The sequence below is a fragment of the Apaloderma vittatum genome, unplaced genomic scaffold (genome assembly GCF_000703405.1).
Source record: "Apaloderma vittatum isolate BGI_N311 unplaced genomic scaffold, ASM70340v1 scaffold35277, whole genome shotgun sequence".
NCBI lineage: Eukaryota > Metazoa > Chordata > Aves > Trogoniformes > Trogonidae > Apaloderma > Apaloderma vittatum.
The window spans coordinates 1-15,527 of NW_009726175.1; the positions used below are offsets into that span (position 1 = coordinate 1).

A 15,527-nucleotide genomic window follows, 5' to 3' on the forward strand; every position below is an offset into this window, starting at 1 on the left:
ATCCTATTTCACTGTCACTTCTGCTTCACAGCAAGAGACCGTGGGAAGGACAGTGACTCACTTGCTGATGAATAGTGAGTCGAGCATGTCTCTAGGAGTGGGACAGATTCATTTCATCACCCCCAGCGTCTGCAGTGCCCACTGCCACAGTGCCGAGACGTGTGGATACCACACTGCTGCTGTCGGAGCTGGCTGCCTTTCAGACCGTTCTGGTGAGAAGAGGCTGGAAACCAGGGGCAGAGCAGTGGTGGCTGCTCGTTCTCAGAGAAATACTTTTTGGTTCTGCAAAAGCACCCATGGGATGGTGTTTAGACTATTGCTTTGGGATAAAAGGGAGCTGCAAATGTCTTTATGGCACTAAGAGTGATTAACTGGCTCTTTACCAAACCCAGTCTCCCAACAGGACGTTGAGTCTCCTCCCCAAGCTGTAGGCTGGCCAATATTTCTCCAGCTGCTTGCCTTTTGGCTACTAGCAGGGCAGTTCTCTATGTTGTTGGGGATCACGGGAGGTGCATGTGCTTGAGTTCCACTGGGATGTCCTTGTTTGGGGCTGGCCCCAAGCAACAGCCACACAATCCCACTTACCTGCAGCCAGCTGCCCCAGCGAGGCTACTTTTCATCCCTGTCCTCAGTACTATGTTGGAGGTTTGGGGCAGGAGGAGGATCTAGTGGAAAATGAGCAACTGTAGTTTTGCTAAATATGTATTCTCAGCAGATCTTGTCTCAATCTTACTGCTAGAGCAACGGCGTGCTAAAGAGCGCTTGTTTTACAAAGCATTTTCACAACTAGCTGAGCTGTTAATGTCACCGCTACCTGATCAGGTTTAATTGTGCTGCTTCTTGCTTTCAGCTTTGGATGACATGCTGAGAATGAAAATCACATACTTTTTCACCAGAAAAAAAAAAAGAAAAAAAAAAAAGCCATGTCTGAAGCAGTTCTGAGTGTGTGTTCCCCCAGGGATTCGGTCACATATTGTTCTGAGCTGCTTTTGCTGCCAAGGTTTGCTGTGGCATTTATTAAAAGATGCCTTCAATATCGGTCACCTTTTGTCACTGCCACGGGTTTAATTGAAACGATGTGTCCCTCTTTCCTAACAATATCACGTTATAATGGCATGTAGTGCGCAGATGTGCTCTTGGCTGTAAACAGGAACTTTTGGAACTAAAGCCACACTTTTCAAGTGAGGACGTGCATGGCCTTAAATCTCATTTTATCTAAAGGGTACAGATTCTTATCTACCAACCTTTTCTTTGTAGAGGAGGACTAAACAAGAAGCATTCCCTACTTTTTGTTAGTCCTAATGAATGCCTTCATACCGATCCACTTTGTACCTCTTGTTCCTTGTGTCTTGCCATACATGTGTGTCTTTTTTTTATTTAAGGGCTGAAAGAAGGGAGTACAAGAGATCAAAGGCTGGATCATGGGTGCTGGCCTGATAACCTTCCTGAGCAGAGCTTCAGGCTCAAGCATGTTTGCTACTTCCTGAGGTTGTCCAGAGGTTCTGTGGCCTCTGGGACATAAGGGCAGCAGAGTATAAACCTTGATTTTTTTTGGTAGAAATAATAGAATTTTAGTGGGAATTTGCTCTTGGTTCTAATAGGAAGGCAAAGACAGACATTCAGGCACAGTGAGGCTTCCACAGGCTGCTCGTGCAGCACATCAGTCTCTTCCAGCCATGCATCTCAGGGAACAGCCAGGGAGAGGGAGGAGCATGTGGTTTGAATGGAGGTAGGCTTTGGAGTTTGTAACACAATTTGGCATTAGGTCAGGTACCTTAACAGCATGTTTAAAGCTCTCTGGGTATAGAAATGCCTACAGTTCCCATGCACTGGTACTGAGGAGCAGGCATCTCCCAGCTCCATTCCCTGCCCCTCGTGTAAACAACAGTAACTCCATGACCTGCTGATGGGGTGAGCTGCTGAGAAGCTCGCAGGGGAGGACAGGATAACTTTGTGCAAGCATGTTATATAAATCAGCATTAATTTCCAAACAGTATTAAATTAATTCAAAGAAACTCTTTGAATATACACGAGTGAAGTGACATACCCGCTCAAGCCTCTGTAAGATCAGTTTGGATCGCTTCGGGGTGTTCACATTCAGACTTGATTTGCTAGATTCAATACCATTTTGCAGGGGAAAAAAAAAAAAAAAGAGAAGAAAGCTTGTGAGTCAGCCCTGTATGCTGAACTGGGAGCGGGAGGGGGGGCGGGGTTAGTTATGGAGAAGATTCCTAAGTCCCGAAAAGCAACACGTTGACAGAAATACTGACAAATCCATAGCTGCAGCGGCATTACCAGCTATAGCCACGCTGCTCCGTGCACTGGGTAATGCTGCTACGACTCCTCTTGCTGTGATCAAAGCGCCAGGATTTCAAACTGAAATTCTTTCTGTCAGACCGAGTAGTCTTTGAATATATTAACTTTAAACCTCCCTAAAAATACTGGCAGCCAGAGTCTGGAGTGCTCACATCACAGTTAGAGAGATCACAAGCCACAGAGGTACCGATTTATAGAAACTGATCTCTTTAACTCATCACTGGGCTTTCCAGCAAATCTGTGCATTATTAACTCTTTAAAGCCAGACAACTGTATTTGTGCAGTTTAAACAAATCAATTTCTGCAGCTGGACAGTCAGGGCAGGCTGTTACCACTGAGAGATTCATTTGCTAGTTCAGAGTGAGATACTTTAAGAAGGGTATTAAATGTCAAAAAGAAGGGTATTAAATGTCAAAAAGCTGTCACAGCAGTTTTGCAGGTTTATATTAATCTAGTCCAGTAGAGCTGGTCATCATGGAGTCAACCCACCACTCTAGTTTCTCCCCTTTTGTCCCTCAGCCCTTGCATGATGCCAAAAGCGTGTGGCACCAGCAGCTGCACCCAGCCTGCTGGAGCTTGCTGAGGTGGGAGGCACCTGCTGAAGCCTGAGCTCAAATCCAGACTGAGGTGTCTCTCTCCTCTTGACACTTTCAGGTGATTTCTCGAGTCCCCCATCAACCCAACGTAAATCAGCCTCAGGACACTGGGACATCTTGCCCACCATTCCCTCCCCAGCCCTGTGCCAGCAGCACGGCACAGGTCATAGCCACAGAGAGCCAGAAGTAAAATCTGAGGGTGATTCAGTATATTCTTTTCTTTTTTTCTACTTCAGTCTTCTAACATTTTGACGACTCTCAGAAAACAATTTGTGGCTTTGCCTGCAGAGCAAACCGAGCCCCAAGGCAGCAGGACGAGCTCTCGCGCATCGCCTGGGCGCAGGCTGCTATGTCAGCAGCACCTCGGGGTGTATTTGTCTAACCTGCTTTTAAAGACTTCCAGTGACAGAAATTCCAGCACCTTCCCAGGCAATCTGGCCCTGCGCCTCTCTGCTCTCACTGTTTGTTAGAAAGATTTTCCTACCAGTACCCTGAATCCTTCTGGCTTTAATTTAAGCCCCTTATCTTGCTGTGAACACGCAGAACAAATTACTCCCCTCCTCTTTGCAGCAGCCTCTTATGTATTTGAAAACTGCTCTCTCACCTTCTCTTCTAAGCTTTGGGTGTTTTCTCATCAGGGCACGTATCAGCTGAGCAGTATCCTTTAAATTTTGGTAGTAACCCAGGTGGTGAGGATGTTTGATAGAGGTCAAATCTTTCACACCAACCAGAAAATTGCTGCAGCACATTTTCCACAGAGAAGACCTGTTGGCCATAGAGCAAATGCAGTGGGCTTCAGAAAAGATTTGGGTTCAGATGCTTTCTGAGTGGTCTTTTAAGGACGGTTTTCAGCTTGGGATGCCCAGAGCTCTGCTGAACGCCTGAGATCAGCCCCCAGACAAGCTTCAGGCAGGGCTGCAAGAGAAAATTCTAGATAGAATAAATCACTGTCCAGTATCACTACTACTCAGATGACCTCTCCAGAGTAAAATTGCTCCTGTTAAATACACAAAAGCTGTAAGATTTGTTGGAGAAATTGTAACTCATTCTGTGCATACTTTAAACTGCTGCATTTAACTTCCTAGCACTGTTGCCAACAATTCAACCATGGTAATATAAACCAGCAAAGGACTCTGCCCTAGACTCTGAGCTATCATTGGGCAGGAGGTATCACCCACAGGAAGGCAGCCAAGCCTCTGCGCCCTTTTCTCAGCTTTAGGTTATTTAAAGCACCACTAAAGGTAAGAGGGCAGCTCGCAGCCCTGGCCCCCTCAGCCTTCCCCGAGCAACCTCTCAGCCCAGCATGTCCTTGGGGAAGAGATCTCCACTCTCAAAGGATCAGATTTTGTCCTCAGTTCCAGTCTAGGGGAAGCATCATGTGAGAGGTGTTGAATAAGAACCTGGGCTGCTGCTTTTGCCTCCAGTTCGATGGCAGTGGACAACAAAACAAAATTTTCCTTTCTGAGTTGCAAATAGCGCTAGGTGCTGAAACAGTAAAAAATGAACCCCAGCTGCTGCTTCTGCTTGGCGCATGAAAGCTGTTGTCTAGATATTTACTGTGCTGATTAAACAGATCTACTACTCTACAATAAAACAGGGTGTTAAGCATTGTATTTGCAATTTCATTACCAAATTACAATTCATAAATATTTGAGAAAATAAGGGCATTTACCGATACCTTTAGTGAGACAGTACAGTTGCTGTATGGCTGCCACTTGCTATCATAAAAGATTACCATGGTGTAAGCAATGCAGTATCTTCTACTTAACAGCAGTATTCTAAAATGACAACACACTGAATCCACTTCTTCTGGCAGGATATATTTTTATTAAGGGTCAGTATAAACTCCAAAAGAAACCTTGAAGCGTTTTTGTACTATCTACCCAAAATAGAAAATCTTTAAACTGAATGCAGCTGAATTTTTAAATAGTCAGGTTTCAGGCACAATGCAAATACCTGCCATTTATAAGGCTAGCAGGTAATTTAAATTCATGAGAGTAGCTATAAACATGCATTGATGTTCTCAGTGGAGAAATGCAGCTCTGAATTACAGGACCAGATCCTAGAAAATACTATATATAAAGTATCTTGGCTCTTTCATAACAATAGTTCATTGCAAATGTATGGAAAACACTTAGCATCTAAAAATTCTCTATATTTAAGCTTCCAGCTAAAAAGTAAACTTTTCAGTAAATACTACAGTAGTGTCTACCTCAAACATTATACTAATTTTCCCAGTCAGCATATCAAGCCCATTCATAAGTGCACACTTCCTAACACCACGGACTATCCAAGTAGTTAACAAAAAATATTAAAGAATTTTCTGGACAATGGAAGTAGGAATGAGAGGTTCCAGATCATGCCAAGTTTTCTGGTCTGTCTCTGTCACCACAGATTTGGTTCTACTTTTATCCCACAAACCAGTGAAAATGTTAGTTTTTCACTCCCTAAGCTTTGTTGTGATAGCATTACTTACCTGCAGTAACAACCTTTAGGTTGTTACATCCATTATTTATAATGTATGTTTCAATCCAGCATGTGAGCTGTGTTCAGATGTGGTGAAAACTCTATATGGTTGAGCCAGAAATACCTATTTAATCAAGCATAATTTGGAGTATGATTCTTCATGCAAAAATAAGAACCTGCAGCTCTGACAGAAAATCAACAGGATTCTTTTACTTTACAAGACATTGTGGACTGTGAGAAGAATACACACAATTACATCGCTCCTTCATTTTGAAAGGGAGTCTTCTACAATGGGCAAAATGAGACACACACTCTGTTCCAGTCTGTTACTCTGAATCGGTCAGCTGTCCCATTCTCCACTGTTCTGATCAGTGCTCTCCTCTTCTTCAGAATCAGCAGACACTTTCTTAATTCTCTGCATGGCTGCCTTAATGCTTTTCTCTAGCTCATTAGTAGATTCTTTACTGGTATCTTTCTCAGTATCTTGATGCACTTTTCTTAGTTTAACTCCTTGCCGTATGGCAGAGAGGATGCTGTCTTTTACTGAGGCATACGGATTCAGCTGTTCAGCTTTGCGAAGACGAACTTCACCACGCTTTAGAGAAGCCAAAACCTCATCCATGGAACCTGCAACAGATGAATCTACTATTACCAGAAGAAAGAACAACACAACCACACCTGGACGTATAAAACCCTACCCAAGGATAGGGTTCTTCCTTTCATCTTTGTTACAGACAGGAAAAAGAATGGTCTGTTCTGGCACAGACTCTTTCAAGCTTCTGCAACACCAAGCTCTGGAACTGCTTTTAAAAAGCAGTTAAAGCTTTTATATCTTGAATTGAGAATCTAGTGCCTCTTCAACAGTATACAAGGTTGTGCTCTAAGGAAGAAATTACACACAAAGGAGGATGCCTCTTTTTCATTACGACTTTATGGGCTTTCAAAAAAATGTCACTGAACCAAAAAACATCTCAGATTCTGCATTAAAAGCAAGCTACCGTTCCTCCTAGCTTGCTCAGATGCCTGCTGAGACTGTCAATTGCATTTTTGCTCAGGCAAGAGAAAAATAAAAGGATTTGAGTAGAAGGGCTTGAAACTGCACCACCGAAGTCAGTGGGAGCCAGATCAGGCCCTAGGCAGATAGGCGGGCAGTCTTTTCTGTATGGACTTAAAAAAATAATTCCCCTTTTACACGATGATTTAAATCTCAGGCATATGTTTCTGAACTTCAGACCACAACGGACACCATACGGTGAGAGCTTCGGCTCGTTCTCTCGATACACACTGTGACCTGCGTTCTACTCCTCTGTCAGACTGTTCGTTGCTAGCTCCACGCCGTCGGACAGGGAGGCAGTCTCCCCGGAAAGCAGTCGACTCCCACAGCCATAGGTCCAGCCCATCTGTGCCTCACAGCCAGAAGGGGTTTTGCCATGTGCAGTGCACTTCAGGCTGTGATTAACATCGAGCACTTGAAATGGAATGTTCTGCTAAATCCTGGGGCACCTTCAGAGACTGAGATGTCAGAGAAGGGTTGAGCAAGGATCCATCAAGGTGTCTTACAAAGCCTTCAAGTAAGAAAGTCATAAGTCTATTAATCAAATGGGCTGCCCAGTAGAAGACCAGTCAGACCAACACATCATAAAAGCAAGTTCCCCTTGGAAAGCATGTTAGCACATTACAGAGGAAATTGTCAACACCAGAATATGAACCTCTCCTGGCTTTTCACATACAAAGTCACGAGTAGTCCATGTGTAACAAAAACCAACCTGTTTATGAAGCTGTTTCAGCAAGTTCCTGTGGTAGTATTTTATCAATTGCTATTACAGTAATTACATATTGGTTTTCTTCACGAAATAAGTGTAAACAACCAATTGTATCTCTCCAATAAACAAAGAAAAGGATTTTTCTTATCAAAAATAATGAAAGGACATCAATGTTCATTTGTGAATGGTAGTAAATATTAGCTACTAGCAGGAGCTGTTCCAGTAGCAATCAAACTACTCTGGCATGTAACTCCTGTAGCTAATGAAAGCTTAAGAGTGTCTGTGGTGGTTACCCTGCGGACCTCCAAGACTAAAGTCCACGCACTGATCCCCTGGGTGCACGGTAGCTGGTCATGGTAAATCGCCTGCAACGGAGGCCTTAAGCTGCTTGCACTTCCCCACATCTTGGAAGAACTGAAAATGCTGAACTTTCCTCGATATTTCTGCCCATGGTTTGCCTATTAACTGAGAGAATACAAAGGCTGCTTAGGTATATTGCGAATAGTCTGAATAGGAAGAGGAATGTACCACATTTAAAGCCATGCTTCATTCTAGCCTAAGCTCCACTGTGAAAAATGACAATAAAAAAATGCTGCCTTCCAACTTAGATCAATCTACCCGACATAGTCAAAATATCTGCTTGCTTTAGAGATAAAAATAAGCCTGTTAGCAGGATGTAACCAGTGCAGCCTTGGGAGGCTGCTGAGTTCTATTCTCATTCAAACTACTGTTTCAATTGCCAAGTTCAGCCTCCAACTACACCTGCCTGATCTTGCTAACAAAGCAGAGGTGTAACAGAGCAGAATTTTTGCCCTAGGAACGTTAGTATGCCAAGCTATCCATCTGCCTTTCAAATCGTGGCTGAATTCTGTGTGAATTCTCTTAAGAAACCTTTATTTAGAAACCAAGTAAAGTGTAAGTGGTCACAGGCTGTGCATACCTTAGAAATGGCATTAGCCCAACTGTTAGCTCTGTAGTACATTAATCATAAACACTACAGTGCAGCCTTAGCACAACCACAAGTTTACCCACAGTGGTCTTCTGACTGGGCAGGTGATTAATCCTCAATCAAAAATGCTACACTTGGTTCAAAAGTTGCAAAACTGTGGCAAGAACAAATCTACTAACGAAAGCTGGAACACAATGAACAAACTTCCTCTCCTTGCATTTTCTTCTGACACGTTCCTGCCTATTACAGCAGCGGGATTTTCAGAATCATGAGAAATGCAAGTCCTGAATTAAGATCTCCAGAGAACTAGTAGTGCTGTGATTAAGCATGGTTTGAACGAACTTGTAGGGCTGTACTTATTAAATGCAGGAATCCAGCAGATACAACTTCAAATGTCCATGGACCTGTCCCATTTGACAGCACTTCCCCAAAACCAGTGAGTCACACACTCTGAGCATCAGGACCCCGTGAAGTGTACCAAACAGGATACACAAATCTTTGTTACTCATTTAACATCCTGAGTTCTGGTCTGTGTTATTGCATGTGGTTTCTTAGACAAAGCTTTCCAAGAGCTTCATTCTCTTGAGCAATACTGTGCACTACTCCTATCCAGAATCAGAGGGAGGCAAAACAGAAAAATACAGGAAATGAAGAAAAAAACACCAGTTGATGTGAGTCTTCTTACCTATGTAATTATTTACAGACCTCCTGGATGACTCATCCTGTTTGTGCAGCACACGGCCTTCCGTGGGGCTATCGGAGCTAAGGGGAAGTGGCTTATCCTCTGCTGCTGCTGGCATCTTTAACTGGAGAGGTAAGGGGGGAGGAGGAGGAGGAGGGGGTAAAGGAGGAGGAGGTGGAGGAGGAGGTTGTGTTGAGGATGCAGAAACCATCGATCCCTCACTGTTCTTTTGTTGCTCTGTGTCCCCATCAGTAACAAAAACCTGGACAGGGGTATCTGGTGGGGTATTCTGATGTGAAGCTTTTGATTCCTCAGCTTCTACTAGCAGGATGCTCTTTGGCTGCTCTGGAGCTGCCCTCGCTCTCGACGAGCGTGGAGGGGACGGTACTGCAGCCTGCTGAGTGATGCTTCGTGGCAACTTGGGACTGAGAGGCTGAGGACAAGACGTTTTCAGAACAACATGATCTGGACACTTCTGAAAAACAAATCGTAAGGGCAGGAGGTCATATCTCCATTGGACTGGCCAAAATATCAACCTCAAGGAGACAAAAAGCCATAGAGTACACACCTGTCCCTCTCAGCCACTGAAGGAAAAAATTCAACCCTGAACAGACTTACACGAGTATCAAGATATTTCTTTCAAAGCCATTTCCTCACTTGTATTCTTTGCAAGAGGTTCTGCACCCAGAAACTATATCCTTAGAGGATTTAATCCTCTTGATTCATTACACACAACCCTGCTTTAGACTGTCCACATGGTTATCTCGGATTTGGACCATGCTCACAGGTGTGCTATAGCTAATTTTTGACACCGCATTTTGACACCATTTAGGACTACTGTAGTTCCCAGTACTTGCCTCCCTGAATGTTTTCAGCCTCTCCAGTGTTTTCTGACGTTCCTGGCTTATCCAAGCTTTTTTCTTTTTCTCCTCCTCTTTTTGCTTGTCTCTCTTCTGCATTAAACACAAGTAAGTGACCGTTAGTGTGTGAAAATAGGCAGCTGCCAGATTCTCCAAGACTGCCGTTCAGTACTCACTAATTGTATGCTGTGATGTTGCAGGAAGCGTTTTTTGGTCTCTTCCGCCTGTTGCAGTCTCTGTCGATGGCTTGCTTCACACTTGTCCTGGTAGAACGACAAAATTCATGCAACCTTTGGTTAGTTCACAGTCACTGTGCACCATCTGTGCCACTAACTCCTGCACACGTGCCACCAAACAGCGACCAAGGCTGAGAGCTTGGCTGTCCCAAGAAGGATGGCTAAGCTCAACTAGTGGCAGATGTGAGACCCTGAAGGTGAATGATGTGGGACTCCTTCATGACTAAAGCCAGTGAGATCCTTTGTTCTCCTCATTAGCAATAGGATTATTTATGCTGCAGAGGCAATATAATCAGGACCTGAACAGATCCCCCTGTCTCACGCTTAAGTTGAAAAAAAACCAACCAACCAACCAACAAACCCTAGAAATTTCGAAGGAAATTTCACTCAAGTACCAGCTGGAGGAAAAGGAGCGTAAAGACTTGAAGCAGAAGGCAAGAGGGAAGCTCACAGGGCATTACAAAAATACAAGACTACTTTCCCCATCCCTTATTTGCCAGAGCTCCCAAGCACAGAAGCCAGGGAACAAAGGGAAGCACAATAAATGCCTGACAGGGGTACCTTCTGTTAGTAACAAAGTGCCACAGAGAAGCTGCAGGCTTCAATATTTTCTCTGGGAGTCGCTATTTGTCACTGTACAGAGGGGGATTATCCAAATGGGTAAGCGTTTGCAAATCATCTGGTGTTTGGCTTTAGTGTTATATAACCAACAGACAGCAATTACGTGAACGAAAAAAAGAAGCACAAGCAGTGTCTGTCGAGGAAGCAGTTGCAAGCAAGAGACAATGATGGCTCACAAAACATTTCCAGTGTCATTCCCATTTGTCCAGGCTAATGAGGGGCAAAAGGCCAGACAGACTAGAGCTTAAGCTCTGCTCTCTGCCCCAGCACGACTGTGTAGGCGTAAGGTAAACTCAGCTCACTGGGAAAATTCAGGAGAATCAAGAGCAGTCTCACTCATGTCTTCCCAGTGTTCTGCTCTGAATGGGAAACAAAGGAAAAATACTGCTCTTTGTGCAAAAATGAAAGGCTGGAGAGAGAACTGCAGCAATTAAGTTTTCCCCTCCCTCCCATTCAAAGGTAAAGTATCACTGTGTGGGCTGTTCCATCAGTGCAGCTTCCTTCACTGCAGGCCAGGTTTCCTCCTGTACTGCAGCTGCTTTGTAAGAGGCTGCCAAGGCAAAGCTCCAGCTGGCCAACAGCAGGGCTCTGGTAAGGTTTCGCTGATAGAGGAGCACCTCCTGGGTCACCCGTGTAAGTTTGTGCTCTCTTAATAAGTTAGAGAGGCACTTGCACCACACAGTGGAGTGTAAAGCTGGCTTAAAATCACATTGCTCCTCTTTCAGTGTGGAGGCCTTGGCACCGAGTCACGTATGATCTTGTACACTCCACCCAAAGCTTCCCTAGTTGTTTCCTGTCCATCCCTCGTGATTCAACACATCAGCTAAAGAAAATGCACATCTCCAGGACTGCATTTACTTTTTTGTTCCTGAGGTAGGCTCTCCTCGCACAGACAGTCCCACGTTTTGTCTCCAACTGCTTAGTCTTCTGCCTCAGCATCGTCATTTCTGACAAGTTAGCGTAATGTTGTCCCATTGTCTGTTCAATGACCTTGAGCTCCTCAGGATTTTCACATGTATCATAGTAAACAACTTCATCCTGTTTCTCTAAAAAGGCATTTGGCATTTTTTTAAAAACCCAAACATTGCCACAGTTATTTAAACATTCAAAGAACTAACGACATTTTAAAAGCCATTGAAGGCAGTGAGTTAGTTATTAGAAAGTGTAATGCTCCAGAGCCCAGCTTGGTCCTTCAAAGTCTTACACAAACATGTCACGTTACTCACAGGAGTGCTTTGCAGGATCAAATTTATGCTGTTAGCATTTGTTGTTATTTAGCTTCCTCCTTCAAATGTCTCTCTGAGCTTTAACTCCTACCTTCACCAACTGCAGTTTTCCTGGAAAACTGAAGACTATTCTGATCAACACCAGGTGACTTGTTTTCCTATTTACCAAGTTTCAGTTATACAACAAGCAGGAGAAATGTTTACTTCACAGTGTGCACGGTAATAGAGTTCATAAGCACAAATAAGCATTAAACAAGACTGGTGCCTGATTTGGTCACCAGTGTTACAAAGAGACACTTAAACTGGAATTAGCAAGAATCAAGTGCCATCTAGCTATAATCATCTATTTTAATCATTACAGCAAGCATTTTGTACTTTCTACATGTTGTATTACAACAGATGTGTAATGAATTTCAGGGCCCACTTCAGCAGGTCTTGATATCCACAGTTTCTATGGGTAGGTCTTCTAACTATGAGAGTAGTTTAGTATTTTCAGTGTAAGTTATCCCATATGCTACACCAGTGCATGCATGTGTCACAGTTGCTGTCAAGATGAGCTACCAGTGTGGCTTTTTTTTTAACTTGTATTATCAAATTAGAGTCTAATTAGTCAGAAGACAAAATATCAGGCAGTGCCATTGCAACAATGTTTCCCAGTGATCCTTTCTACTACCAAGACCTGAGCAGTGATGATAATCTTCTTTTTTTTAAGTGGAAGCAAAGCAGGCTATATCACTCCTGTATTTTGAATATGTGCTTAAATATTTGTTTATTCTTACCTTGAATCTGCCTTCTTAAAGTGTCCAGCTGTACAATAAGCAGCATCTCTTCATGTTTCAATACTTCAAGCTGTACATTATATAATTCCAGCTGTGTTTCATAATACTGTATTTCCAGTTCCTCCACTAGAGTTAAGTTCTCTTCTTGTTCACTGAGATTCTCCATCTGTACAGCCCCAAATAGAAAACAAAAAGCATTAATTACAAAAAATGCACGCATTTCGAAGGTTAGTATCACAAATGCTTATGTGATGACTGAACTGCAAAAGCCTGTATCTTAACCTTTGCTAAATGTCCTCGTATGTGCAGGAGTGATTTAAAAAAACTGGAGACATGCATTTTTCCATAACCTTGTCGAAAACCTATGCTGTTTCAAAGGCAAAGAGTTAGAAAGTCCACTCCCATGACCACTTTGGCAGGGATCAGCCCTTCACAGAACAGTGACAAAGGAAACTTTGCAAGATCTTACATTTTTCTGAATGACAGCTCTCTTCTGTTTCAGGCACAGCTCTCTCGCCCTCAGATGCTGAAGGGTTTCTTTAGCCAACATACATTTGAGGTTTTCCAGCCGTGGCAAAGCTGATGCCCAGGCAGTTTTGCCAAATCTTTCCTGATCTTGTTCCATCTGCTTGTGCATCGCTGCAGATTAAAACACGGCAGTAAGATATGAGAAATGCAGTGTATTAATAGCCCCTGTGTTCCTATTATAGCTGCAGTACCAAAGCTGCTGGTGCTATTAAACGATCTCTGAAGCTTCTTTAGAAATTACAAGACCAAAAAGTTGAATTTAGGATTCCACATAGTTAAGTAAAATACTTCATTGTACCATGAAAATATGCCTTAACAGTTATACAGCTGTTTACTCAGTTAACATGCTGACATCCTTGAGGCTTCCACATTAAGCGTTAAAAGTGTGCACGGTTTTTGTTCAGAGGTTTGCAGTCGCAATTCTCAGGCCTCGATAACATTTGTTTGCCAGCCAAATGGGAGTTGTAAACCAAATTGATTAAAAGAGATAAATCTTAAGTGAATAAAATGCTTCTTTCTTACGCTGTGCGCTCATTCTGACCTCAGGGTCTGAAGAGAAACCAGCAAAGGTGGTAAGAACAGCTCTCAGTCCCTAAGTCAAGTAATTTTGTGTAAATTTACACAACATTTTGTGTAAATCATTCGGATTACCTGCCACAGCCTTTACAGTTTCTTTGAAGTAGTTCACTGTGATATCCTGAATGGAGCACACAGCATTCTCAGCTCGTTTAGTCCATTCTTCGGCATCTTTCTGCAAAGCTGCTACCCTTCTAGGCCCCAAATGATCGTACTGTAAAGATTTCTGCAAGGAGACAAAATTCTCAGTTACCAACTGGTTACCACAGTGGTGCAGCCTGCATTATGCTATACTTGGAGACATTTTAAGCGAGGCAGAGCATGCTGGCAAACATGACCTTCCCCTCACAAAGCAAGTCACTACTCATGCCTACACATTGCCTTGTCCCTCATTCTCTAGGCCAACTCAGAACCTTTGTTCCCCAATCATGACTTCATGCTTAACTTTGGATTAATTTATTTTTTTAAAATATTTTTAAACTGCCATCTTAAAAATAATTTCCAACACAACTGTTTTCAGTTGTTACTAAAAGTAACTCAAAAGCACTCTTCTACGTGCAATGTTCTCTTCTATTTTTCAACATGTGTTGACAGCACATTGCACTGTCAGGTTCTCCAGTTTGGCAGTTCTTTCACACACACACAGAGATATAGAGAAGAAACGTTAAGAGTCCACAAAGCGTACATGGATACAAGACTATTATTCACATATATTTTAAAAAATGGATTTTGAATGAGTCTAAATATCCCTTAGAGGATTTTTCTTTTTAATAGAGAAAAAAATCTTGTCGTTTCATCCAAAATTTCAATGTTCACTTTAATCTTCAGTACAGCATACACATTTGGACCTTCAGTATCCAAGAACCTTTGTCTGAACTTAAAACTGTTCTGTACTTTTCAAGAACATTAACAGCTCACTGTAATTTTAACAGGCGATTGAAAGAGAAACCCAATCAGTAGCTGGCTGTGTTTTCCAGGAGCATCATAACTTTCAGTATGTGCTTCCAGTTTAAGATGCACATAAAATTAAATGAACACACTGACAACCGGCCTGTTTTAATTTGTATTTCTAGGTTGTAGCAGCAACAGAAAAATGCTTTGTGTCTCGTAAGGTCTCCTCTACCTTCTGGTCTACTACCACAACTGAGTTAATCTGGCACATCAGCGTTGCTGGGAGATGGCACTCCCAGTGTCACAATCTAATCCCACTGAAGGTGGCACAACAAAGGCTACTTAGCTCTCTGTAAATTCAGCCTACCAGAAAGTAAAGCTCAGAGAGGTGGAGCTTGGGGATGTTTTCCTTTTAATTCCTTAAAAGAGAGGGAAGTGAGACCCTGGTGGGAAGACAGCTGCCACTCTATTCAATGAAATCCTCTTGGAGTGTTCTGCCCCAACTCTGAATTTCTTGGTCATGTTTGGTGCCTTGGCAGAGGAAAAAGTAGATACATACACAAGTAGGGAATATTCAGTGACTTGAGTTCAAACCACTTCAAGAGCAGCTGATGCCCTACTGTGTAACTCAGCCTTTCACTCTGTACAGGCAGACCTACCAGGATTTCCAGTTTGTACAGTGTTGCCAGCTCTCGCATATCTCTGAAGGGCTGCAGTAAATACTGGTAGAATTGTGTTGCCATGGTGACCAAATCCTGATAAGCTTCATCTTCTTCTTCATAAACCTTCATCAAAGCCACCATTGTGTCAGCATTTTTATGCTGCTCAAGAACCTAGTGGGATAAAAGGGAAATCAAGCTTAGCTGCTTTGCATTCGTGGGTGCTGATCTCTGACAGGCTTTGGTAGAAAGGACCTGCCCGTTCATCATTCAGTGACCAGGCAAGACTCCCCACCGCAGAGGAGGTGTCCATCAGGCATTCAGCAGCCACCTCTAGCTGGAAATATCTTTTGCACTACATCGATAAAGGCAGTAATTG

General features: G+C 43.0%; 1 protein-coding gene across 1 annotated transcript; it reads right to left on the bottom strand.

Moving 5' to 3' along the window:
* Positions 1–5,698: 5,698 nt before the first annotated feature.
* Positions 5,699–15,316, bottom strand: WHAMM (WAS protein homolog associated with actin, golgi membranes and microtubules). The gene is made up of 9 exons (XM_009873192.1): positions 15,149–15,316; positions 13,674–13,824; positions 12,964–13,133; positions 12,495–12,660; positions 11,348–11,535; positions 9,809–9,895; positions 9,630–9,725; positions 8,776–9,247; positions 5,699–6,005 (listed from the first exon to the last, which is right to left on the bottom strand). The coding sequence occupies exons 1-9, from the start codon at positions 15,290–15,292 to the stop codon at positions 5,719–5,721; spliced, it is 1,761 nt and encodes a 586-aa protein (XP_009871494.1). The 5' UTR covers positions 15,293–15,316; the 3' UTR covers positions 5,699–5,718.
* Positions 15,317–15,527: the final 211 nt, after the last annotated feature.

Coding starts and splice junctions, on each gene's coding strand:
- WHAMM (XM_009873192.1), bottom strand. CDS start 15,292: ATGGTGGCTTTGATGAAGGTTTATGAAGAAGAAGATGAAGCTTATCAG. Junction 9,896..11,347: donor CCTACCTCAGGAACAAAAAA/GTAAATGCAGTC, acceptor TCGTTCTACCAG/GACAAGTGTGAAGCAAGCCA. Junction 9,726..9,808: donor AACATCACAGCATACAATTA/GTGAGTACTGAA, acceptor TGTTTAATGCAG/AAGAGAGACAAGCAAAAAGA.